General features: G+C 40.0%; 1 protein-coding gene across 3 annotated transcripts in view; it reads right to left on the bottom strand.

Moving 5' to 3' along the window:
- Positions 1–370: 370 nt before the first annotated feature.
- The window catches only part of LOC123503304 (solute carrier family 25 member 45-like), a 33,307-nt gene continuing 6,389 nt past the window's right edge, over positions 371–27,288 (bottom strand). The window contains exons 1-8 of one of the 3 annotated variants that reach the window (XM_045252970.1): positions 25,624–26,190; positions 19,433–19,613; positions 16,421–16,533; positions 13,412–13,634; positions 11,954–12,083; positions 9,988–10,103; positions 3,565–3,650; positions 371–921 (exon numbers count right to left, since the gene is read on the bottom strand). In XM_045252970.1, coding sequence (XP_045108905.1) covers positions 733–921; positions 3,565–3,650; positions 9,988–10,103; positions 11,954–12,083; positions 13,412–13,634; positions 16,421–16,533; positions 19,433–19,478 — 903 coding nt within the window. In that variant the 5' untranslated portion in view covers positions 19,479–19,613; positions 25,624–26,190 and the 3' untranslated portion in view covers positions 371–732. Of the gene's footprint in view, positions 922–3,564; positions 3,651–6,847; positions 6,943–9,987; positions 10,104–11,953; positions 12,084–13,411; positions 13,635–16,420; positions 16,535–19,432; positions 19,614–25,623; positions 26,191–27,288 lie in introns of those variants that run through there. The other 2 variants (XM_045252972.1, XM_045252971.1) reach the window with 2 other exon arrangements.

The following is a 27,288-nucleotide window of genomic DNA, read 5'->3' as shown; positions in this document are numbered from 1 at the left end:
TGCATAAATAGATAAATTATTATATTCTCGTCTCTTTAATGCTCTCACAACCAACACCGTCATTGTCTACTCTTGTCAACAAATATAAAGTCAACTGTTTCACTATCTACAACGTGGTCCACTTTTATCAAACGCATTTCTCCTCAAATATCCAATTCTTTCAACGTGTTATAAAGTCATTTCTCTCCCCAAAATCAATTCATTCAACTATCTACGACTTTATCTATCTGTGTGTTTGAAAGCATATACATCTATATATATATATATATATATATATATATATATATATATATATATATATATATATATATATATATATATATATATATATATATATATATATATATATATATATATATATATATATATATATATATATCGTTCTATAGTAAATATCTTGTTATCTATCTGTTCATCTATCTATCTATTAACTCACTAATATTTGTCTATTTATCTATCATTTAGTATATTTATTTTCCTATTTCTTTGTCTCACCTATTTAAATATATCTACCTATATTCATTTTCCTATCCGTTACATTAAAAATAAAAATATTTGCCTGAAGTGACCCAGATTTCAGTAAAATTTCAACAGTTTCAGCGAGAGATTAACAAGAACAAAATCTCTACATTATTATTAACTGGAGAAATACTCGTGATAAACCAGCGTTTCAGAACACGAGTCACATTATCACCACCTGTGCTTCGTGAATCCCACTATTGCTTCACTGCTTCACGTCACCACCATGTCCGCCTGCTCGCCTCCTACCGTCACCTGTTTCATCACGTTCAGGGAGGTAACGTAGCCCAGGAAGATCGCCCCATTGGTAGGGAAAGCCCGCACTGACATCATCGTGAAGCCTCGACCGAACACTGAGAGTCCATCCGCCTTGTAGCTCTTAATCAGGCAGTCCACCGTTCCCTGTGTGGACGGAGGCACAGAGAAGGGATCAGAGTGAAGAACTGAAGATACGGGGTTCATAGGGACGAGATGAAAGGTTTAGAGCATGAGAGAAGCGATTGAAGAGGAAAGATATGGGTTCCTAGGTAGGAGAAATATGGAAAAAGGGAGAGAGGTTGAGAATAGATGGAAAATGGAAACGTAGAGTTGATAGCGGCGAAATGAATGGTTTAGGGTTTATAGAATTATGAGAAGGGATTGAAGAGGAAAGACATGGGTTCATAGGTAGGAGAAATATGGAAAAAGAGAGAGAGGGTTTAGAATAAATGAAAAATGGAGATGTAGAATTGATAGAGACGGAATGAATGGTTTTTAGGGTTTATAGAAAAGTTAGAAGGGATTGAAGAGGAAAGCTAGAGGTTCATGGGTACAAGAAATACGGAAAATATGAAGAGGGTTTAGGAAATAGATAAAAATTGAGGTACAGAGTATAGATGCAGAGTTTACAGGAACGAGACGAAGGGTTTGGAGTGAATAGAACCAAGAAGGATAGAAGAATAAAGATGTCTGCTCATAAGTAAGAAAAGATGAGAGATAAAAGTGAGAGTAATATTTGTCAAGATGATGCAAAAGAAAGGGTGTTACATGAAGATAGAAAACAGAAGTAGAAGATGATAAATAGAGAAAACAACAGAAAATGAAAAAAAAAAACAAAGCTGTGTGAAAGTATTAAGATGAAGGGATTAGACTATATAAAGTTGATAAAAGGGAGAGTTTGAGAAATGAAAGGAGAATGAGTAAAAGAAAGAAGAGATGACGAAGAAGAATAAGAAAGACTGAAAACGAAAGTACATAAACAAGAAAAATGAGCAAACATTTAATTAAAGACATAAAGCAAAAAGAAAAAAAAAAGGAAAAAGACAACAACACGTGCAAGGGAAGGAAAGAATTAGACGGAAAAGACAAAAAAAGAAAAAGTAAAAGTTAATATGTCTCTTTCTTCACTGACATATTATTTTTAATCTTGCAGTTAATAACATACTTTAAACTCTCTCTCTCTCTCTCTCTCTCTCTCTCTCTCTCTCTCTCTCTCTCTCTCTCTCTCTCTCTCTCTCTCTCTTACGGGGGATTAATTAGCCGTTAATATTCTCGTTCCTTTGAAGTTCTAACAGCATTATCTTCCTCTTTTTTATCTTTCATTAGTCATTCTTATCTTCAGTTTTTTGTTGTTTTTTTTAAGGGCGCGTTTTTCTTCCCATTATTGATATTTTTCTACAACGGTTATGAAGGTTTCCAAATTTAGTTAAAGTGATTATCTATTTTTCTTAATTACGAGTGGTGACGTTGATGATGATGGAAAGCAGGAGGAGGAGGAGGAGGAGGAGGAGGAGGAGGAGGAGGAGGAGAAGAGTAAGGACATGAATGAAAGCAAAGTCAAGGATAAGAAGGAAAGGAAGAAGAGACAGAGAAAAAGATAAGCAATAATAAGAAAAAAAAAGCAAGAACAAGGACAGAAAGCGAAAGAAGGAATAGAAGAAGAAAAAAAAGCAATAACAACAACAAAAATAACAACAACAACAAAATAAACAATAACAAGAACGAAGAGGAAAAAACTTTGAAAAACACAAATAGAGATGAACAAAGAAAAATGAGGACGAACGTTATAGATTTCTTGTCCTGCACACACACACACACACACACACACACACACACACACACACACACACACACACACACACACACACACACACACACACACACAGAATATCAACCAATGTTCGTTTTCATTCGTGCCTTTCTCCCTTTTTCGTTCTCTCTCTCTCTCTCTCTCTCTCTCTCTCTCTCTCTCTCTCTCTCTCTCTCTCTCTCTCCCATGACAAGTTCACACACGCACCAGAGATCCATTTTTTATGTTACCTCACGCACCTCCGTTTTCTTTCACCCGTCAGTGGTTCAGGAAGGGGGAGAGGTGGACGCTGCGTTGAATGGAGAACTCGTATATTTTGTGTATCGTTGTATTTAGAAAGATTTTGCTTTTCACGACCTAGTAGAAATTGCGTAGAATAGTGTTTGTGTGTTTGTATGTTTCTCAGATCTACCTGTGAATCTGTGAGGAAGTTACTAGCATACCTGTTAGTACTAGTGAGGCTCCCAGATGTCTGAAACGCTTGTGATGTTGTAGTGGTGGTGCTGTGGTTCTGACTTGAGGGAATACAGTGATAAGATATACCTGATAAATGTGTTTAGCTGTCCTTTTCTGTGTTCCTTATCTTGTACCGGGATGAATGAAGCTGTCTGTTACCTAATACTGGTGTTAGTGAAACTGTGTCATCTCGTACTGGTGTAAGTAGGGTTATTTCATGCCGTCCTGAAGTGTGACATGAGAAAACGTGGACTAAAAGAAGAGGAGGCAATGAAATGAGACAGACGGAAGAAGTTAACTCGAGAGGCTGACCTGGAAATGAAGTCATATGAAGAGAAACAATTAAAGCTATGTTTTATCTTGTACTGGGGCTGACTGGGGCTTTTTCTTACCCAGTACTGTTTTGTCCTCTATCGGAGAGACACCACCCAACAAAATTATAATAGAGAAAAGGTCCACTAGTCCCGGCCGCTAAAACCAAGAGCGGTGATAAAGAATTCAAGTGGTGCTTCGTGTGTTACCTTGTATTGAGGGTTCGTTGGATTGTCCGCCTGTAGCCTCGACTTGACCACGTCCAGGGGCAGGATGGAGGCCCAGGACAGCACACCTAGGGAAGGAAACACAGAGAACAGAAGCAGGCGCAGCAGGTACAGGAAAATATTAACATTGAGGCAAGGAAAAGTTAAGGAAAGTAAAGGAAATAATCCAGTTTTTCTTTTTGATGGGAAGGAAAAGTGAAGGAAAATAAGAAGGTATTACTTAATTTTGATTGTTTTTTTTTTTTTTTTTTTTTTTTTTTTTGCGTTACCAAGCATATGAAGTATTAGAATTATTGGAGATTGGAAATGGATAAGCTTAACCCCTTCAGTAGTGAGACGCATTTTTACCTTGATTTTTGTGTGTGACTAGACGATTTTATTTGCATTAGGAAAGGTCTATGTAGGTCAGAAGATTAATGACCAGGGTCCTCACTATTTTGATCCCCACATGAGTTTCTGAAGCTGTATAAAATCGCCAAAGAGTAAGCAGAATGAATATGAAAATGCGGCATGATACTGGAGGGCTTAAATCAGAAACATGCAATAATTATCCATTTCACTGACAATATTTTAGGCATTTTTTGTCCTACAGTGTCTTATATAGTTACGTAGCCATGAAGAGATAAGGCTACTGTAGGTAATCTTCCTTACTGACTATATAAGTATCTGGTAATGATCTAAATGTCAACAAAGCAGTGGGGAAAAGTTAGTGAAAAGTGGAGTTGAGAAAAGAAAACACGTAATATTTGAAAGAGACAACATTACCAATGAGCAAAAAAAGAAATTGAAAATAAAAGAGCTACTCATAAAAAGAGAAAACATTTTACATTTTCTTTGATGGCCGTTTCATTTTTTTTTTTTTTTCTCTCCCTGAGCTTTACGGAATTCACTTTAGCTTTAACGACAGACGGTGGGTTTTCTTCTAAGCCTTTAAGATGAATAGAAGAATCAATAATGGTGATGATAATGAAGTCTGCGCCTCGGGTAGAAAAATAATTATAATGAAGGATTGTGAGAGTAAGAAAGAGAAAAAAAAAGAGCTGAATATAATAGTAATAGTAGTAGTAGTAGTAGTAGTGGTGGTGGTGGTGGTGGTGGTAGTGGTGGTGGCAGTAGCAGTGTAGCAGTAGTAGTAGTGGTGGTGGTAGCAGTGGTAGCAGCAGTGTAGCAGTAGCAGTGGTGGTGGTGGTAGTGGTAGTGTAGTGGTGGTGGTAAGTGGTAGTGGTGGTGGTGGTGGTGGTGGTGGTAGTGGTGGTGGTGGTGGCAGTGGTGGTGGTGTGCAGTGGTGGTGGTGGTGGTGGTGGTGGTGGTGGTGGTGGTGGTGGTGGTGGTGGTGGTGGTGGTGGTGGTGGTGGTGGTGGTGGTGGTGGTGGTGGTGGTGGTGGTGGTGGTGGTGGTGGTGGTGGTGGTGGTGGTGGTGGTGGTGGTGGTGGTGGTGGTGGTGGTGGTGGTGGTGGTGGTGGTGGTGGTGGTGGTGGTGGTGGTGGTGGTGGTGGTGGTGGTGGTGGTGGTGGTGGTGGTGGTGGTGGTGGTGGTGGTGGTGGTGGTGGTGGTGGTGGTGGTGGTGGTGGTGGTGGTGGTGGTGGTGGTGGTGGTAGCAGTGGTGGTGGTGGTGGTACGAAAATCAACATCACCACCATTGGTGGTAGTCATTAACTTCATCACCATCACCACCATCGACCATCAACATCATCACCATCACCACCATCATTAACCCCATCACCATCACCACCATCACCATTAACCCCATCACCATCACCACCACACCTGTAGTTCCCCACCACACTCTTGACATCTCAGTAATCGCATCGTAGTTATACACAGGCTGAGCTGCTTCACTAATCTTTGTATTCCCTTTGTAGAATCGTGAAGCCTTAAGCCATTCACTAATACCCCTTTGAACCTTAACATTGTTGATGTATTGCATGTATTGTGATTCTAAAGGAGTCAGTGATCTCGTATTCTGAAACGCTTTGCTCTGTCACCATCATTGCTTTCCAAAGGCTCCAGTTGAAGATACTCATGTTTTTTACCCCTTGAATACCATGGCATGTTTCTATATTCCTTCTGGTTACTATTTGATGATTTTATACAGCTTCACAAACTCATATGGGGGATTAAAATAATGAAGACTGTGGTCATTAACCTTCTGACCCACATAGACCCTTTCTAATGCCAATAAAATTGTCTAATCGTACACAAAGTCATGGTAAAAATGCGTCCCAGTACTGAAAGGCTTAAGGGTGATTTTTTTTGTTTCAATTGATAGATTGGCAAGTTTTCTAGCTTAACAAGAGAAGAAATTGTCTTGAAAACCCAGCTAGTTCTCTGTGTGGCCATGAAAATTATCTTTTTCAGGGTTTTTTGAGTGTGTTAACGTCCAGAATATTGTATAATTTTAAAGGCAGTGATAAAAAAGAGTGAGAATGAGGATCTATTTCGAATTCTTTAATAATTGTAGTTTCATTTGAGTTTTTGTTCATGTTTAGCATTGTTCATCCATAGAGTTGAATGCTAAAGGACGCGGTGTTGTAACGGGAGTAGAAGTTAGTGAAGAATGGTTTAAATCCTTCATCTTTTTGTAGCTTTATGATTAGTAAGTGAATTTATACTTTTTAATAGTTGAAGGAGTGTTTTTATCGAATCAATGAACGAAAGGGATCAAAGAAAAGTTTAAATGCTTCTGGCGTGAGGCTAGGGAAAGTAGCGAGCGGTACAGTGTTCTAAGCATTCAAGGTGTTTTTAGATAGTGAAAATAGCAAAAGTAGCGAAAGTAACGAGTGTCGCATTGTTCTGAACAGTTAAAGTAGTGATCAAAATAAGGAAAGCAGCGAAAAGTTTGTCTCGAAGGTATTGAAGATAACGAAAGTAGCGGAAAAAGCGAATATCATAAAGCTTTGAGCAAAAAAAAAGATTATTAAAATAGCGAAGATAGCGAAGGTCTTGAAAGTAGCCAAGATAACGGAAGTCTTGAGAGTAGCGAAGATAACGAAAGTCTCGAGAGTAAAGAAGATAACGAAAATAGCGGGAATACCGTATATCACATTGCACTTAGCAAAAAAAAAAAAGATTAAAGTAGCGAGAGTAACGAAAATAGCAATAGATGACGAAAATAGCGAAAGGGCAATCAAGAGGTGAAGAGGAGAAACAGTCATGAGAACCTGCTTAGTCTCTGTGGCCTTGGAAGACAGCCGTGGTGAGAGAGCAAAGCGTTTTCAATCAAACAAGGCCGTTCGTTACCATAGTTCAGGCAGCGGAGACTTACCTGCCACTCCGCCCCAGAAAACATTGGACAGAGCAGAAGACTTGGTCACGGTCGCCTCATACACCGTGACGTATATAGCAGACGCCACTACGTCCCTACCACGAGAACAGGTAAGGTCAGTTTAGGTCAGGCTAGATTAGGTTAGGTTAGGTTTGGTTAGGTTACGATAGGATAGGTTAGGTTAGGTTAGGTTAGGTTGGGTAGGATTTCTTCTCTTCCAAATCCCTATCTTTTAGTCGTCCTTCTCTTCCTCCTCCTCCTCCTCCTCCTCCTCCTCCTCCTCCTGCTGCTGCTCCTCCTGCTCCTCCTCCTCCTTTGCTGTTAGTACCTAATTCAATCTTACAGTAATTAATCATGCCATTGTTGTTATCACTGGCGACGAATTAATAGAAGCAGTGGCAATGGGTTTTGTTGATGGTAATAATGGTGGTAGTAGTAGTAGAAGTAGTAGTAGTAGTAGTAGCAGTAGTAGTAGTAGCAGTAGTAGTAGTAGCAGTAGTAGTAGTAGTAAAAGTAGTAGAAGTAGTTGTTTAATCAAGGACTTTTAAAGGAAATGGTGAAGTAAGCACGGGATTGACAACATTGATATAGATAAAAACTGAATGGGCTGAAAAATGGAAGATGGGAAGATAAGATGAAGACGTGAAGTGAGTGACGTGAACTAATGAAGCGACAACAAAGAAGGCCACAGCACTTACCATCATCACCATTATCATCATCACCACCACCACCATCATTTTTATCATCCATCCTTGCTATTATCATTGGGAAGCTTTGTCATGACGTTAAATATAAATAGAAAAAAAATGAAAAGTTAAAAATAAGTGGTTGTAAATTAGACAAGACGACAAATTTGGTCATGACGTGAATTTATCGTGTCCTTGTACGGTTTAATCTTATACTTTCTTTTTTTTTACAAGTTTAGAGGTTTTTTATTCAGTGTTATCTGTGTTTACCTCATTAACTCGACAAATTACGAGTAGTCTTCATTACTCTCGTTCGGATAAAAGCGTGGAGGAAAGGAAAAAACTGACGAGAAGACGAAAAAAAAAAGGATTAAAAAAAAAAAAAAAAAACCGAAAGATGCAATTTTCAAGCTTGTAGCCATAAAGGACCCATCGGAGCTTAGCAAAACGGGCAATAACCTCACAACAAAAGACAAACCAGACACGATCACTTCACCTCACTTCATCTCATTAGCGTTCACGAGGTTAATGATGCACTGAATAATAACCAATAACAGTGATTAGTCCCGCAGCGTATTGAATAGAAGCAAAAGCACCGCATTCCCTCTGTCTTAACGATACTCTTTCAACTCGCCTTTTCAATATCAGTAATGGCAGTAATGACGCGACCTGCATGCACTCACGAATATTGTAATGACACGAGTAGTCAATTTCATCCCTTCAAAGCACCTAAGAGAGCAGTAAGAGGTTCGTGTTTCTATTTTTTTTTTTTTTTTTTATGTAACAGGGGGAAAGTTGGTGAGAGATAGCAGAATTAAAAAAAAAAGGCCCACTTGGTTACTAGTCCCCTTGCAGGTCCGAGAGAGTTACCCCCAAAATGTGATAAGTGTCTTGAAAACTCCTTATCTTTCTTTTTTTTATTACTTTTTTTTATGTAAGAGGGGGGAAACATATCAATAAAAAGCCCCACTTAGTTACCAGTTCTCTTGCAGGTCCGTTAGAGTTAGCCCCAAAAATGTGGTAAATGTCTTGAAAATTCCTCCTTATCTCTTTTTTTATTACTTCTTTATGCAAAAGGGAAAAGCTTGCCAAGGATAACAGAATTTTAAAAAGGCCCACTTAGTTTCCAGTCCCCTTGCAGGTCCGAGAGAATTAACCCCAAAAATGTAATAAATTCTTGAAAACTCATTAACCTTCTTTTTTATTACTTTTTATGTAATAGGGAAAAGCTGGCCAAGGGTAACATAGAATAAAAAATATAAGGCCTACTTAGTTACCAGTTCCTATACAGGTCCGAGAGAATCAGGCCCAAAAATGTGATAAATGTCTTGAAAAACTCCTCCTTATCTTATTTTTTTTCATGTTTTCGTCGTCTTTAGCTTGGGTTGCCTTGTGATCGCTGGTGAAAAATGGCGCGGTGCAGATTGAACTGTGATTCTACGAGGTTTGTGAAGGCGCCGCTAACAGACAGTAACGGGAGGTATCGAGTGAATGACGCATCTCTCACCGCATGTGTTTATGACGGCAGTTAATTAAATCTCGTTACCCTTCACCTACATGTTTTTTTTACCTTTCCTAGTGAATTTTTGCTTTATTTTCACCGTGTTGCTGTTTTGCTTTCACTATTTTCACTGTTCCTATTGTTGTATGGAACGGTTACTGAAGAGAAGTGAAAGACTGAAGGAAGTAAAGGAGAGAGACAAGGAAGAGGATCAACCATAAAAAAAAAAAAAAAAAAAAAAAAAAGGAGGAAGGAAGAAAAATTAATCAAACTAGGAGAATGGAGGGTGATGAAATAGGAGACAGAGAAAATGGGAAAGAGGAAATGAGGAAAAGTGGTAGGGGACGTTAAAGTAAAGAAGGAGTAGGAGGTACTGAAGACTGAAAAGGAAAGGAAGGAAAGTAAAAACAGAACAGGAATCAAGGAATACTCTTGAAAGGAAGGAAAAGATAATAAATAAGAAGTACTGAAAACTCTGGAAAGGAAGAAACGAAAAGGAAAAGAACAGAAGGTACTGAAAATTATGGAAATGAAGGGAAGGAAAGAAAAGGGGAAATAGGAAGAAGTGAAGAATGGGAAGAAAGAGAAGAAAAGAAAACGGAGAATAGCAGGTACTGAAGACTGGGAAGGAACGGAAAGGAAGTAAAAGAGGGAAAAAAATAAAGAACAAGAAGCAATAAAGATTCTGGAAAGGAAGAGAGGAAGAGAAGAACAGACTGTACTGAAAAGCTCTGGAAAGGAAGGAAAGGAAAGATAGGGGAGAATAGGAAATACTGAGGACTGGAAAGGAAGAGAAAAAGAGTAAAAACAGAACAAAAACTACTGAAGACTCTGGAAAGGAAGAGAAAAGGAGCAAAACCAGAACAGAAACCACTTAAGACTCTGGAAAGGAAGGGAGGTGAAAATTAAACACTGAAGACTCTAAGAAGGAAAGGGAGCTGTAATGACCCTACCTGCCATTCCACCGCAAAATATCAAGACTCCGGTATTTGCATTCTTTTCTGAGCCTGAAATACTGGCGATCATTGAGTCATACAGCACCATGTAGCTCCCGAACGAAGGCACGTCCCTGTAAGAGTCACGGCGTTAAGCTCAGCCCTTCCTGTCCCTCCCAGCCCCTCCCTGCTCCGTCCTACCCCTCCCTTCCCTGCCACGCCCTCAGTCTCTTCAGGAGCGTTGCAGCAAGTCCGCCTAACACCCGCAGCTTAGAACAGTGTGTGTGTGTGTGTGTGTGTATGTTCGTATGATCTTATTTATATTCCTATCAGTGTTTATGTATCTATTTGTATATATTAGTGCTTAGCTTTGAGAAATGTTGTGTGTGTGTGTGTGTGTGTGTTTCACTGTTTGATCTGCTGCAGTCTCTGACGAGACAGCCAGACGTTACCCTACGGAACGAGCTCAGAGCTCATTATTTCCGATCTTCGGATAGGCCTGAGACCAGGCACACACCACACACCGGGACAACAAGGTCACAACTCCTCGATTTACATCCCGTACCTACTCACTGCTAGGTGAACAGGGGCTACACGTGAAAGGAGACACATCCAAATATCTCCACCCGGCCGGGGAATTGAACCCCGGTCCTCTGGCTTGTGAAGCCAGCACTCTAACCACTGAGCTACCGGGCGTGTGTGTATCTGTGTGTGTGTGTGTGTCCTTTAACTCTATTCTTATCAGTGTTTATGTATCTATTTATTTTTTATTAGTGTTTGAGTATGAGGAATGCTGTGTGTGCAGGTGTGTGTGTTTGTGCGTCCTTCATCTTTATATCTATCCGTGTTTATCTACCTATCTACTTAAGTTTCTCTCTACATGTATATTTCAGCTATCAAAATTTGTAGCCTAGTTTTTCTTTCTTTGTCCATTCATCTACCTGTGTCTATCTACTTTTATCCACCTCTTTATTGCTTATAATCGCCTCTTCATTCATTCCTTTCCTTAGTGAGTTTTGATTTAGTTCACCGTTATTATTCTTTTTCCATTGTGCATCTTTGACAAACCTATAAACAAATGAATAAGATAAACAAAAAAACAGCTGATATCATGTTATTTCCTCATACATGCCTTTATTCAATCAACATTCCATTTCAGTAACTTCTTCCATCATCATCATCAACAACATCATCATCATCATCAAGCACTGGAGGCGTCCTAGCAAACAAGCCACAGCAACAAGCAACATTCACCAAAGTGTTGTCAGCCTTGTCATTCACCACAGCTTCCCAACACAACACAACACAACACACATTGTCGCAGCCCTTCAACACTGGTCTGCGTGCTGTTCGTGGCTGGCTCTCCAGAACTGGGACTCCAACTTTGCATAAAAAGGGTATAGATACTTATTTTTTCAACTCCTTCCTCTGGCCTAATTTACATGGAAACACAGAGGCGTGAGTTTACGAGTTGAAGCGAGAGAGAGAGAGAGAGAGAGAGAGAGAGAGAGAGAGAATATGTTTGTGGTTGTCAAGTAGGAAAGAGTAATGGTTAGTGTTTATAATGTTACAAGTGACGTTATTTTGATTTGAGTTGAAGTGAAATGGTCTGAGGAGGAAATCAAGAAAACGCTGGATAATTTTTGGGGTGTTTTGAATGTATTAAGTGGCTTTGATAAACTATCTGTCCGTCTATCTATCTGTCAATCTCAATTTTTCATCTATCTATCTATCTCTATCTATTTTCATGAATCTACCTATCCTTTCATCACCTCCCCACTGATTGCTCACTCACTCAGCCTGACCTGCTCTGTCTCTCTCTCTCTCTCTCTCTCTCTCTCTCTCTCTCTCTCTCTCTCTCTCTCTCTCTCTCTCTCTCACACACACACAATCTCCGTCATTTTGTGCTTCCTGTCTTCAATGAGATCTAAAAAGTAATCATTTCATCATTCATTCTTTCATCATCATCATCATCATCACTTGCCTGACCACCATAGATCCTAGCCCAGCGTAGCATCCTCTTATGCCTCCTTTTCTGTAGAGATCCTTCAGGCAGGACATGGGACCAGCGTACGCATGCCCGATGGTCTTCCCCCACTTCCCCTCGGCCACCCCTGCAGGAAACACAGGTAGAACGCGAGTCAATTTAGATTTTAGAGGGTTATATCTTGCTACCTGTCACCGGGCAAGGATCAATCAGATATACCCAGAGAGAGTCTATCCAGGAATAATAGGCAATCATGGGACGGTGAAGGGTTTAGGGAAGGTGCTTAGGGTGAATGGTAGTGCGTGACGCTGGAAATAGTACCCGGTGAAGGAAAACGGGAGAGGGATGCTGTGAAGTGATAGTGTGTGTGTGTGTGTGTGTGTGTGTGTGTGTTAGGTAAATGTAGTGCACAATAAGGGTATGTGTGTGTGTGTGTGTGTGTGTGTGTGTGTGTGTGTGTGTGGTGGACGCGTATAGTTGCTGCATTGCTGTTGTAGTTATTACATTTGATGGAGGTTTTGCGAGCCTGGTATTGCTTCGTGGCTCGTGTTGTTGTTGTTATTGCTGCTGCTGTTTTTGTTGTTGTTATTGTTGTTACTGTTGTTGTTGCTGGTGCTGGTGGTGGTGGTGGTGGTGGTGGTCAATTCATCATCTTTCTTATCTACCGTTCCTATATTAGCAGGATGGCGTTTCGATAACCTGCATCTATTTTCAAACTGTCCACTGCTTACCAATGCCTGACTGCACGACAACATCATCGAATAAGATAAGAATAAGCCTCTGTATGAAAAACGATGCAAATATTGATGAAAGAAAAATAAGAGATTAGCAGAGATAAGAAATAACGTACAAACAACAGCCACATGACAACAACAGTATTAATGATAACAATAATAATAATAATAATAATAATAATAATAATAATAATAATAATAATAATAATGATAGTAGTAATAGTAGTAGTAGTAGTAGTAGTAGTAGTAGTAGTAGTAGTGATATTAATGTATGCAAATTCAATAGTTCCTACCATAAATCTAAAAAGGATCAGATTTAGTATTCTGCAACTTTTTTATCATTTTTTACCCATTTATGAAACTAGCAATTTATGACTCTCTCTCTCTCTCTCTCTCTCTCTCTCTCTCTCTCTCTCTCTCTCTCTCTCTCTCTCTCTCTCTCTCTCTCTCTCTCTCTCTCTCTCTCTCTCTCTCTCTCTGTGTGTGTGTGTGTGTGTGTGTGTGTGTGTGTCTGTTTCATATATACATCCAAACACGGTAACCTGCCTCCATCAGCACAATAGGAAAAAATATATTGCTACATAAAACAACACATACCCCAAAACACACACACACACACACACACACACACACACCTAACATAAACAAAAGCTAAAAACACCAACAATAACAATAACAACAACAACAGCAGCAGCAGCAACAACACTTTACATATACATACCCATCTGCATTTGCATTTTGATTTTCACCAGATCGACAGGACAAGCTACCACGAGCTGCGCCAGACCACCAGCGCATCCTGACACGAAAATCTGCGCATAGGTGGGTTTGTCTTTCCCCGGAGAGATGAGCCGTAGAGTGTTAGCATAGACACCGAAGAAAAGCGCGTTTAGAGTTCCGGTGGCTAGCAAAGGAAATCCCATGCCCTTGTAGAACCCGCGAACCTGAAAGAGTAGCAGAAGGGAGGGAGAGAGAGAGGGTAAGTAAGGAGTTGATTAAATTAGCGTGTGTTGTAATTTTTTGGTGTGGTTTGTGGATATATTTAATTTGTGTTTTTTTGTGTTTCTGTTGCTGCTTATGCTGTGGTGGTTGTATTGTTGTTGTTGTTGTTGTTGTTGTTGTTGTTGTTGTCGTTCTGCTACTGCTACTACTACTACTACTACTACTACTACTACTAGTTGTTGTTATTCACTTCTGCATCATCATCATCATCATCATCACCATCATTAGCATAATCATCATTACTACACCCTACCACCACCACCACCACCACCACCACCACCGCTACCACTCAGCCGGGCCTGGGACACCAAATTACCGCGGCAAAAAGGGACACGGCCAAAAGTTTATAAGCGTCACTTGCAGACTAAGAAAAATAAAACTCATGAGGAAAGTAAATGTTGAAGTTATCGACTTAAGCACCATTAATTTTTCCCTTCTTTTTTTTTCCCCCTTTCTTTTTCCTCTTCAAGTTTCATGCGCAACTTTCAGCGCGTGGAAACAGAATTAGGTAGCGCTGGTGTTGGCCTATTCGCTGCCACACTACACGCTTTAATGAGGTAAGAATGTGAGTTAGTGGGGCTGTGGGAGCATGCAGGGTGGTGGGGTCGTAGGGCGGCAGGGTGGCAGGGCGGCGCGGGGACGAAAGGGAAAAGAGTAATGGGGGAAGACAATGGAATAACAAATCATAAGAAAAGGAAAGTGAAAGAAAAAGATCCGTATCCAGAAACGCTTTGCTCTCTCACCACGACTATTTTCTAAGGCCACAGAAATGATTAGCGGGGTTTTCAAGAGTGTTTTTCCAGTTAATGATGTAGAAATCTCGTCACTCTGCCTCTAGAACCGTAAAAACACCCTAAAAAACTCGTGTACATTTAAACTCGCTTTTTGAAATAGTGGAGGTGAAGCAGAGTAAAGTTTGAGAACACAAGCTAAAGGAAAGGAGAGTAAAGCTTTAAAGAATACCAACGTGAATGACCTTTCAAATCACGAGAAAGAAATGTGCTTACTCTTGTACGGCTGCCCTGCGTAACGACAGCCATTAATTACTGGAAGTGCTTTCTGTCTTTCATGTTGGATGAATACATGTCTTCAAATTACTCTTGTACATGGACTAACAACACACACTCACTAAATCTTCAAAGTGTAGGAAAATATACGTGTATAACTCTTCAGATCATTATAAAAGCAAACTTGTGTTGGGCAATGTCATGTCAGCATATTCAGCATTCTGTTAGTTTGTATATGCAACTTTTAAATCGCATGAAAATATGCAGTCATGGCACAGGCAGCGGTGGTGGCGCGCCGCAACACTCGCCTCCCTGCATGACTTCATTACCTCGCTCGGGATGAATTGAATTCTTCTATTTAAGCTACAGTGACTTTTTTCCTACCAGTACACCTGTGATCGGTTTTATTGTTTAATTTTCGGTGCAGTTCTCTCTTTTTCCGTGATTCTGCGGCATGGAGTGCATGGAATGGAGGGTTGGCGGCGTAGCAAGCACCAGGTTATGTTTTATGGCTGTCGCTTTGTATTCAATTACGTTATGTATTTGTAGAGCTTCAGTCTCACTACTTTGTATCTGTATCAATATATCATACCTATCTGTCTATCTATCTATCTATCTATCTATTAATCAATCTATCTATCGAGAGAAATTATGTTGTGGTTTTATTGTTTGAATCAAGTTTTCTACATGCAGTCTGTACGTATGTAAGTCTGAATGTATATTTCTTTTTTCCCCGCCTAGGAGCGCAGCGTGATCCGATGCTTCCGGGTATGATCTAAACCTGTCTTCATTAATTAAGAGCTCCTGTGAAAGTTATTGGAGCTTACGAGTGCAAGATCGCAGTCGTATTTCATGGTGGCAGTGACAGTTCAACAAGGCTTACCTATAAACAAAGGGTAAAACATCCTTAGCATTAAAACATTTGTGAGCTTTGATAATGGTGCAAACAATACAGCGACGTGTTTAAAAGTACGAGGCAAATAATTTATGATCTTTGCGTGTTAGAGCATTAATAACTCGCTTTGATGTCATGTCCCTTGTGATATTAGTGCTTTATGATGTTTTCCCCTGCAACGCTCCGCTTGCCGCCAGAACACCACGCCGGGACGAACATATTAAGCGAGATAAAGAAATAAGCAGAAGAGTGACAAAACTGCCGCGTGGGTGAGAGGCGCTAAGCGAATGGTTCTTTTTTACGTGAGTGAAGTGAATGGGAGGCAACGATGGAAATTTTAGCAGGAAAGGAAGAAGAGGTAAAAGTGACTGTCAGGGGGAGTAAGTGAAATCCATTTAGAAAGAGAGAGAGAGAGAGAGAGAGAGAGAGAGAGAGAGAGAGAGAGAGAGAGAGAGAGAGAGAGAGAGAGACGCACCCCTCTTAATATCCTTCACTTCTCCGCTACACACCCTTATTCCTCAAGTGGCGTTTAAAGGGACGCAGGATTTAATGGCCGCTGGACTGAAGGATTTATGCGAAGGACATGAGGGAGAGAAGGAGGACGTGGGGATATGGAGAGTCAGAGGAATATCTAAGGGTAAAAGGAAGGAAGGAAGAAAGGAAGAAAGGGAAAAGATATGAGAGAAGACTTAGAACACTGAAAGGATGAAGAGAGAGTTGAAGTAAGGAAGATCTACCAGAGAGTGAAGAACTAGAGAGAGAGAGAGAGAGAGAGAGAGAGAGCAACGGCTGACACATCGTTAACTGAATGTCACTTCTCACTTACACCTTCATATCTGAACGTGTTGGTGATGCCTCCCAGGACAGACACCTTCCTCAGAGTCTGCTGGCGCACCTTTATCGTATCCAGGGGATGGCCCACCACCAGCCCCGCACATCCTGAAGAAGGGAGGACACACTGTTATCACTTCATCTCCTCAGTACCAGGACGCGTTTTCATATTCTGGTTACTGTTTGGTGATTTTATACAGTTCCATAAACACATGTTGGGATTAGAATAGTGAAGACTCTAACCATTACTATTTTGACCTCCATAGACCCTTCATAATGGAAATAAAATGCCTAATCATACTAAAAAATCAAGGTTAAAATGAGTCTCGGTACTGAAGGGGTTAAGTATCATTTGCTTATTGTGCTTATCTAGAGAAGTGTGTAGAGTGGCAGGGAAACACAGGCTACACACCTACTAGATACACTCTCACTCTAGTACACACCTTGCATCACCTCGTGCACTAAGCAATAAACACGTACACTCGCTATAGTGCATACATTGCATCAGCTTGTGCTTCCTCTACCACACACTCTATCATTTGACTACTCACTGTTTCTGTCTATTTTCTTTACTAGTGTTTATTTACGTATTAGTTGTCTTTAGTACGACTTTATATTTACAGTTATTCTCTATCTCCACCTTTATCCTTTTTCCTTCTGTCTCTTCGTACACAAAAGGCCTGACTTCCTACTTGCTCTTTCGATCAATATAATCTTTACTATTTTTTTTTTTCTATTCACGTATTATTTGCGTAATGGGACTTTATTTTTAGCTATTTTCTATTTCCACCTTCATTATTTTCCTTCTCTCTTCCTACACAAAAGCATAAATTTCCTAAGTCCTCTTTCGGTCAATAACTTTTACTAATTTTTTCCTATTCACGTACTATTTGCTTAATGGGATTTTATTTTTAGTTATCTTCTATCTCCACCTTCATCGTGTTCCTTCAGTCATCCTACACAAAATGCATAATTTCCTACTTACTCTTTTGATCAATAATCATTACTAATTTTTTTTTTTTCTATTCACTTATTTGCTTAATGGGACTTTATTTTTAGCTATTTTCTATGCCCACCTTCATCATTTTCCTTCAGTCTCTTCACACATAAAAAGCATAATATTTCTGGCTTATTTTTTTTCTGTCTTTATCACATCGTTTCATATTTACAAGTTCCTTTTAATATGACCTTCAATTTTACAGTTACTTTCCACTTCCACCTTCTAATGTCTCTTCGTACACAGTTCCAACACTCTTCCATACGCACATCCTCTAGATCCAAGCATGGCATTCAGAAATTCACCAAATATTAGTACACAAGTCTGGAATTTTTATCTTGGCACGTGAAAGTCTTGCAATCTGTTATCCCCAGCTTTGCACACGCGAGTAAAAGGACATTTATATTGCTACACCTTCCCCCTGGCTCTTACTTAATGGGAGTCTATCAGCATGTCCTACTTAACTTACCACCTCGCCGCTTCGCCCTCGCCCCACATTCTGTCTTTGTTCTTCTCGCTCGTTAGAAATGTGAGGTGTTTGTGTTTTGTGCTATACGTCTTTTCCTTCTGCTGCTTTTAGTTAATTACCTTCACGTTCGTGCATTAGTCTTCCTTCGTCTTATTGTGGGATGTTCTCGTTTAATCTTCGTTCCTTATCTCTCTCTCTCTCTCTCTCTCTCTCTCTCTCTCTCTCTCTCTCTCTCATTCTTGCTTGCCTGTTTTCTTTCAGTTTTCCCTTTTTTTCATTTATTTCTTCCTTCTTACATTCCGCCTTCATTCATTCATTCATTTTTTTTTATACCATATGGGCTTTTCACGGGAATTTCTGGGCTAAAGGGGATACTTTTTGAGGTACCTCCTATCTCAAACCCCACCCGCTAGGACACCGTTGCCCCGAGTGAGGAAGCCCAACCTACACTCGAACCGTGGACAGGATTCGAACCCGTGCACTTGGAGACACCTCGGAGCCCAAAGCAAGCATGGTTCCACTGTACCATATCTTCCTTTCTCTCTCTCTCTCTCTCTCTCTCTCTCTCTCTCTCTCTCTCTCTCTCCTTCATTCTTCCTTGCTTGCCTGTTTTCCTTCAGTTTTCCCTTTCTTTCATTTCTTTCTTCCTTCTTACATGCCTGCCTGCCTTCCTTCATTCATTCGTTTTATCTCCCTTCATTCCTTACTTATTTCTCATTCCTTCATTCATTCTTACTTGCTTGCCTATTTTTCTTTCATTCCTTCCTTCTTACTTACCTGTCTTCCTTCCTTCACTCTTTGTTACATCCACCCTTCATCCTTCATTCCGAGTCAGCTGATACATTCACTCATATATTTACTTTGTTTATGCATTTGTTCATCTCTCCACTGCTTTATCTACCTTTAATACTTTTCTCTCACCTGTGCTTCCCTTTCTCTCTCTGATCCATTTTCTGTTGTCATGTATATTCACTTTTTGTCTTCCTCACCTACCTCGTCTGCTCGTGTTTATTGGTTTTCTTCTCTTTCTTCTTTTTGTGTGTTTGTAGTTGAGTTTATGACCTTTCTCCAACTAACCTTTTCTCACCTGTGTTTCCTTACCTGTGTTTTCAATTAGTGGGGGGGTTTTTTTATCCTTTCTTCTCAGATGTATTGTTCGTATTGTGACTTTCATGTCGATATTGTGACCTTTCTAGACCTCAGTGACCTTGTGTGTGGTGATCTAACCTTCTTGTCTCCAACTGTGACCTGTCTTGATCTCTCCTAACCTTGCTGACCTTTAAACTTTGACCTTGACCTTGTGACCTTTTGACCTTGTGACCTGAACACCGTGAATTAGGCTCAGGTCATTTTATCTTAGGAAAACATAAAAATCTTTGAAAAAAAATTTTTGATGCAATGTTATCTTGTCAGTAATGAAAAGTTTAAGTGAAATAATGTTGGGCTAAGATAGGTTAGGTTAGGTTAGGTTAGGTTTGGACACTAACCTTACCTGACCTACACTCTCTTATGACCTATCCTAAACATCATATTTATACTCACCCCCAGCCAGCCTGCCACGAAGTCACACCAGAAGTCCTTGTCCATGATTCACCGCTCCTCCTGAGGCTGCCCCGGGGTGGAAGAGGCTGGGGCGTTGGGGCAATGTGGGGAGGAGGGAGAGCAGAGGCAGAGGCAGGCCCGCCCCCCACTGGTCACAGGTGAGTTAAGGTGTCCCTCTACCTGTTGATTGGGATGAGATTAGGAGCAGAGAGAGAGAGAGAGAGAGAGAGAGAGAGAGAGAGAGAGAGAGAGAGAGAGAGAGAGAGAGAGAGAGAGAGAGAGAGAGTACCAGAAAGAATTTAGGAATGCTTTATGGAAGAAGTAAGGAAATGAAGAGGAACCTGGGAACCTTATAAGAGTACTGAGAGAGAGAGAGAGAGAGAGAGAGAGAGAGAGAGAGAGAGAGAGAGAGAGAGAGAGAGAGAGAGAGAGAGAAGCCCTTTCCTACAGTATAACATTGCAATGTAAACACAGTTGTAGGAGAAAGAGGAAGAGAAGCACCAAGATCCTAGTCACTGGGAAAGGTCGGTCAGCGCTCGCCTTGACACCAATGTTTGGTGTTGCCATGCCGAGAGAGAGAGAGAGAGAGAGAGAGAGAGAGAGAGAGAGGGTGATGATTAAGCATAGTTTTTTTCAACATATTCATGAGACAGTTACTTTTTATCATCAAACACGATTAAACCTATTATATTACTCAAAAAAATTAAACAAAATAGAAATAGATAAAAAGAAAGAAAATATACAAACACTCATATGGCATTATTTGAATCGATCGCTTTCCTTCTTATCACAGATGTTTCGCCAATGCACTTCAAACTTATCAAACCACTTCTCTTTCCCACTGCTAAGCCAATTTTCTGTGCATTTGCTGCCACAGATGTTTCGAGATTAGAAAACATTTAAGCTCAGAATAAAATCAAATCACCCACAGTTAAACATTCTTTCGTAATGACTAAAACTATTTGCCAAATTTCTATCTTGCGGTCTTTAAAAGTTCCGTGGCTTGGCAATAATAACCTGTTCTGTTCAGATTTCCGTATGCAAACTGTCTTTTCGTTGTCGTGTGAACAGAGAGAGAGAGAGAGAGAGAGAGAGAGAGAGGAATAAAGGTTCGTATTCTCAGACTTTTCTGTACTTCACCTCCACTATTTCAAAAGGTTTTATTTAAATTTACACAAGTTTTTAAGGTGTTTCCACGGCTCTAGAAGCAGAGTGACAGGATTTTCACATTACCAACTGGAGAAACACACTTGACAACCCGCTAATCATCTCTGTAGCAACCGAGAGATAAGATCCCATTCTCAAACAATTCTCAAACTTCTGTGCTACACCAGATTTTTAATGTGTTTTTACGGTTCTAGAGGCAGAATGATAAGATTTCTACATTGTCAACTGGAGAAACACTCTTGAAAACCCTACTAGTCATCTCTGTGGCCTTGGAAAATAGTTGTAGTGAAAGAGCATAGCGAAGCGTTATCGTAGAGGAGGTGAGAGGAGAGTTGTGGGTGGCGGGAGGGTAAACTGACGCCTGGCAACTTAGTGAACGGCGGAAGTGACCTTGCCTGCGTTTGTGTGTACTCATCTACTAAAGTGAGTCAAGGTTAAGGTCTGAAGGTTGACCGCCACGAAGGTTCAGAATTCACACTCGCGCAGAAAAAAGGAAGTAAAAAAGAAGTTCCTTGTTTATCTACCTACGATTGTTTGTTTGTTTGGTTGGTTTTTTGGGTGTTTATTTGTTGTTTTTCATTAGTATTATTGTTGTTGATGTTATTATTGCTATTGTTTTCTTGTTCTTGTTATTGATATTGTGGCTTTTGCTGTTGTTGTTGTTGTTGTTGTTGTTGTTATCGTTCTTATTTTCTTTTGTTGTTGCCGTTATTGTTGTTTTGTTGTTGGTATTGGTAAGTAAGTAAGTAAGTATAGTCTATTGTCATTTTTAAGGAATGCAAACAGATTTACATCCAATAAATATGTCAGGCATGGTCTGTCGAGTATATATATATATATATTTTTTTTTTTTTCTGGTTCCTCTCTCGCTCTTAGTATTGCTTTTGTTATTAGTGGTGGTGGTGGTGGTGGTGGTGGTGTTATAAGGCGTTTTCAGTAGCACTTTGAGGAGGGCGAACGTTGCAGAAGCGTTCGCTTTTACACGCGAACGCTGCTACTGAAAAGTGAAAACGAAAGTAACACTGCCAGACGAATCTCTCTCGTCGCTCGCCGGAAAAAACTATTGTACTCTTTAGTCGCAGGATCACTCCAAGTTAAGACGTACAGCCTCATTCCACCGTAATATAAAGATATTATTATGGGAATGGGATAACTGAAGGCAAGGCTCAAATAAAACACTACACATTTAATTTCTGCAGGGAATATTTTCTGACGGCCCTGGTACACGCGGCGGAGGCTGGATGCACATGTCCAAATGATTTTTGTAGCACAGATCTGTGTCTACCTTGTTCAAAAACATCTTGTCACAGACGTCACAGGTAAATCTGTTAAGTGTAAGAAAACTGTTGGTAATTCTTTTTAACAAGTCTGTCCCTCCCTTCCCCTCCAGCCCCTCCATCCCTACCCAAACAAGCTTGGGGGCCTGTGGGGAATCGGGGGTTTTGGTGGCGAAAATAAACGCAATATGAGCATTAAAAAAAAAAAATGCGGAAATTTTCCATAATATTTCAAGTTTTCCCAACCTAACCTAACCAAGCATAACCTAATCTAACCTAACATAACCTAACCTAATGTAACCTAACTGGACCCCGCCCTGCTAGGGCATTAACCTAACCTAATGTAACTTAGCCCCTCTTGGACACCTCCGCTAGGGCATTAACCTAATTTAACATAACCTAACCTAATGTAACCTAATTGTGGGGGCTACGTCTCCCCTGGACCCCCCCCACACTAGGCCATTAACCTATCATAACCTAAGCTAACCTATACGGAGGGGGGGCGCAGCCCTCAGTGAATTCCCCGTTAGGGTGTTAACCTAGTGCTAACAAGGAACCTAAAGAATGATAACGTTATGCCTCTAGAGTGGCAGCGCGTGATTGGAGGGATTAGCTCTATAGATACCATGAAAACCTTATAAGCCGCTACCCACAAACCCCTGTTCATACCCACAAATCTGTTATAAACAATTGAAAATAATTTTAGTGTTTACTCTTGACTGGTGCAGAGCTCGCTGAATAGAAACTGACGGCCAAACTAGACGCTTGCGGCTCAATTATTCTTTTATGTTTACAGCAAGGTCACCAAGCCTTCTACATATGTGAGTTTCGTGTTTGTACGTGAAACGAACCTTTAAAAAGATTAACTAAATTTTTTTGTAATACGTGAGCGCCTATGGCGGTGTTGAGACCAAATAATAGAGGTGAATAGAGCCCTTAAGATCCCAGGTATCACTTCCTCTGTCACATTTTCCTACTTTATAAGGTATTACAGGTAATATACCCAGTATCCATTAATACACAATATGCCAGATAAGCCGTTACACCGCTAGTGACTGCTTGTCATTCAGTAGTTACATTGGCAGAGACATTTTTGCTGTGGATTCCCTCAAATTGTTGCACTGTCAAAGAGGCCACGATGTTGTGTGTTCGTTCACCCAAAGTTTTCATAGTACCACCATTAAGAAATATACCCAAATCTCCTGCAATATTGCTATAACCTTATGTCATTATCAAGCAACCGTTCGCCTTTTGCAAAGTGCTACTGAAAACACCTATTCACTCATTCTCATCATTTCTTCGTCTTACGTTGTATGATTCTCCAACATTATTACGAGCATCAGCTGTTTTTTATCTTATCTTTGACTATGACAGAGATAAACTATCGCAAGTTTGTTATCGGGGCGACTTATCGTTGTTCTTCGCTAAACAGGTAATCAAAATACTCAAAATTTTGTCTGCACCATCAATTCTCAAGCTGCCTGTTCATTTATTAGTGACCAACCTCACCCATAACCGATTTTCTTTCTCTCTTTTTCAACTCATTCAGCACCAGGACTCGTTTCTTATATTCTGGTTATTATTTGGCGATTTTATACAGCTTTAGAAACATGTTCGAATCAGAATAGTAAAGGCTCTGGCTATTAATCTTCTGACCTCCATAGACATTTCCTAACGCAAATAAAATCGTCTAATCACATCTAAAGAATCAAAGCAAAAATGCGTCTCAGTATTGAAGAGGTTAAGAAGAATTCGTACCCATGAAGGGATTTTTAAAGTTATTTGAATATTTTCTTTTTCTTTTCTTTTCTTCACGATAACTAAGGCCATTTGTTGTTCGTGGTGGTGCGATTTGGTGTTGCTCAGTTTTGAGTGTCTTTCTTTCATTGTTGTTATTTTTCCTTTATTTATTTATTTTTTTTTTTTTTTTTTTTTTTTTTTTTGCGACTTTCACTATTTTATGACTACAAAGATGCGACGCCACGTTAGCAGTGAAGCTATTCAGTCTATCATTCAATCAGTCAGTCAGTCAGCCAATCAATTATTCAGTCAGTTAATCGGTCAGTCAGTCAGTCAGTCAGTCAGTCAGTTATTCAATCAACTAATCCTCATGCAGTTAATCAGTTAGTCAGTTGATAATCCATTCAGTCATTTAGTCAATCAGTCAAGCTCTTTACCACCTGATTTATTCATTTCCTAGTCAGTCAATCCACGACACCAGTCAATCAATTATTCAGTCTATCATTCATTCATTCAGTCAGTCAGTCAGCCAGTTATTCGGCCAATTAATCGGTCACTCAGTCAATCAGTCAGTCAGTCAGTCATCCAGTTAATCAGTCTAGCTTTCTAACAGCTGATTTATTCTCACAACATATCACATTACAGACTTCGTGGAGCTCGAGGCAGTGTTGGGTTGGGTTAGGTTAGGTTGGGCTAGGTTGGGTTAGGTTAGGTTAGATTGGGTTAGGTTTGGGAATTTTTTTATAATTTTGTGTGTGTTTGAGGTGTTTATTTGTTTTAATGTATGTTGTTGTTGTTTTTATGTGCTTTTATGTGTGTGTGTGTGTGTGTGTGTGTGTGTGTGTGTGTGTGTGTGTGTGTGTGTGTGTGTGAGTGTGTGTGTGTGTGTGTTTGTGTGTGTCTGTATGTTTTCTTTAATCATTCATTTTCCAATCACTCAATCACCTCTGTTTTGCCAAGCCGAGGCGAACACAAAGGAAGAACAGACAACACTAGAGGTAGATGCGGCGAGGGGTAGAGGGGGGGTGGGGAAGGAGGGGCTTGGTAAGGCTGCCTATGATAAACGTATACAAACAAATGAAGGTCACTACAATCAAGATAGTAAAGGTGAAGGCGTAAACTCTCTCTCTCTCTCTCTCTCTCTCTCTCTCTCTCTCTCTCTCTCTCTCTCTCTCTCTCTTAGTAAAAATATCCACTGCCGAAATAATGTAGCTATAAGAATGAAAATATTACAAAAATCGAGGTATAAGAATTTGAAAAAGGACAAATTATTAACCCGCCTTAGTTACACTTCGAAAACTTTTCAAGAGATGCATAGTGATAAGGAAAAGATAATGTGTATCTTCATGGTGCTTGTGACCTTCAAGGCTTAGAATAACAAGAATATACCGATGGAGGCTTTGCTGTTTATTCAGATCGAGTTGGTAATTAGTGTATATTTGTACGATTTATATAACCTCACTTAATTCTTTCTCGTGAGTCTTGTTCGTGTTGCCATTGTGAGTTTGGAGGTTAGAATTAAGTTAGGAAGGATCTTTTATTTTATTTTTTTTTATTATTAGTTCAGATCAGATTAACAATTATTACTGGAATCTAATCTTTATACCAGCCACTTCAATCCTTCTTTGTGTGTCTTGTTCGTGTTGCCATTGTGAGTTTGGAGGTCATTTAGTGTCATTTGTAGTGTTTTCATTGGTATGTGTTTGCATAAGATTCTTTTTTAGTGTATGTTTTGTGATGAAAAACTGATTGTTATTGTCTTCAACTCTTAAGGTGATGAAATCAGGGAGGATTTGATTTTTTTCGTTGTTATTATTAGTTCAGATCAGATTAACAATAACTACTCGAATTTAATCTTTATGCCAGCCACTTTATTCCTTCTTGTGAGTCTTGCTCGTGTTGCCGTTGTGAGTTTGGAGGTTAACAATAGTGCTGTCTAGGAAGCTTCAAGGCTGCTTCAGATCACCAAACTTGATATCTGATACTACTAACACTCTTCAGCTTACCTCGCAGTACACACAAGGCAGTCCATGAAGTATTTTCCAAGTATAACACTCTCCTTTGCAAACGACAGCTCTAGACCACGTGCCTTTCCACTTCGGTACACACCTCGTTTTCTTTCTGTCGGAGTCCGGTGCTAATTGAAATTTCTTGTAACTCAGCCTCTTTTGTTGCACTTCAACTACAACAAGCAATTAATCAATCACTCAACCCCTATAAACAAATCAAGACACATTAGGGGATAACTTCACACTGAATTGACAGCCTGAAGTTCAGTTAGGCAGTCTCTCCTCAACACACTTCACCACACTAGCCCTGGTCCCCGCGAGGTGTGTACCGAAGCAAGGTGGCCGCTAGACTGACTCCCACTGGATCTTCCACGTGTTAGTATATACTCAGCAAGGCAGACAAGGTGGGACTCGGTAAGGCACGTTGGAGAGACACACAAGGGAGATAAGCAGTGTATGCAGGAGAAAGGTTTCGTAATATTCCTCTCTCTGACACTCTTCTTAAACTAGGATGATGAGATAGTGCACTAAGCCTCGCCTTATCACCAGCACACTCGTCACCAACGGACGGTAAGGTTGTAGAGTATGAAGATGGCGTTAATAAGGAACTGGCACTGGTCAAGGCCACCACCACCACCACCACCAGAGCCACCAGAGCCACCAAATGTTGCCATGTCTTTTAAAGGGGTCTATTAATTTCTGCTTCCGTGTGGTGAATGTGGTAGGTGGATAAACGGATATGGTGGTGTGGAAATGGTGGATGGGACAAGGCAAGGAGTCTTCAGTTAAGGTCACATCCCGCTGGACTGTTGGCGTGTGTGGTGCGAGAGTCCGCTAGAGAAAGGATGGCATGTGTTATGGTGAACCGTGAGTTTTTTTTTCCTTATGATATCTCTTAACAAGAACTGTTTCTTCAACACACGTGACGTTCAATGTGAACAGAGCAGTTGAGTTGCCAGGGTATGTGACAGATAACCATCAGTTTCCCTTAAAGATTAAAAAACCATAAACCTTAAGAATTGTCTGCACTCCACACACACAAGGTGGTGTGAACTGTGTTGGCCTTTAGGTAGCTGGAGGTAATGGAAACTGCCTAAAACTTGTTTTAGACTTGTGGTCGGCCCACTGCCCTCGCCTTTAGGCCGTAGACACGATATGCCTATGGCGACACAGTATTTCAAGATATAAAAGATTAATCTTCTATCTTGTACCTTTGTCCTATAGGCACAGCAGGCCAGTAGCAGGTTTCACGCAGCGTCCCATGCTCCACATGTCTTGCCCGTGACGCGTCGTGTACTAACAATGCAAGCATCACACACACACACACATATATATATATATATATATATATATATATATATATATATATATATATATATATATATATATATATATATATATATATATATATATATATATATATATATATATATATATATATATATATATATATATATATACACACACACACACACACACACACACACGTGTGTGTGTGTGTGTGTGTGTGTGTGTGTGTGTGTGTGTGTGTGTTGGAAATTGCCAATTTAAATATCTAGCATTTATCATTTCTATCTACATAAAGCAAATCACACAGCTCTTTCATAAATATTTTTGTAAAAAAAAATAAAAATAAATATATAAATAAAAGACACACGGCCG

Source organism: Portunus trituberculatus, chromosome 13 (assembly GCF_017591435.1).
Source record: "Portunus trituberculatus isolate SZX2019 chromosome 13, ASM1759143v1, whole genome shotgun sequence".
Taxonomy (NCBI): Eukaryota; Metazoa; Arthropoda; class Malacostraca; order Decapoda; family Portunidae; genus Portunus; species Portunus trituberculatus.
This window is presented reverse-complemented; position numbering and strand designations above follow the sequence as displayed.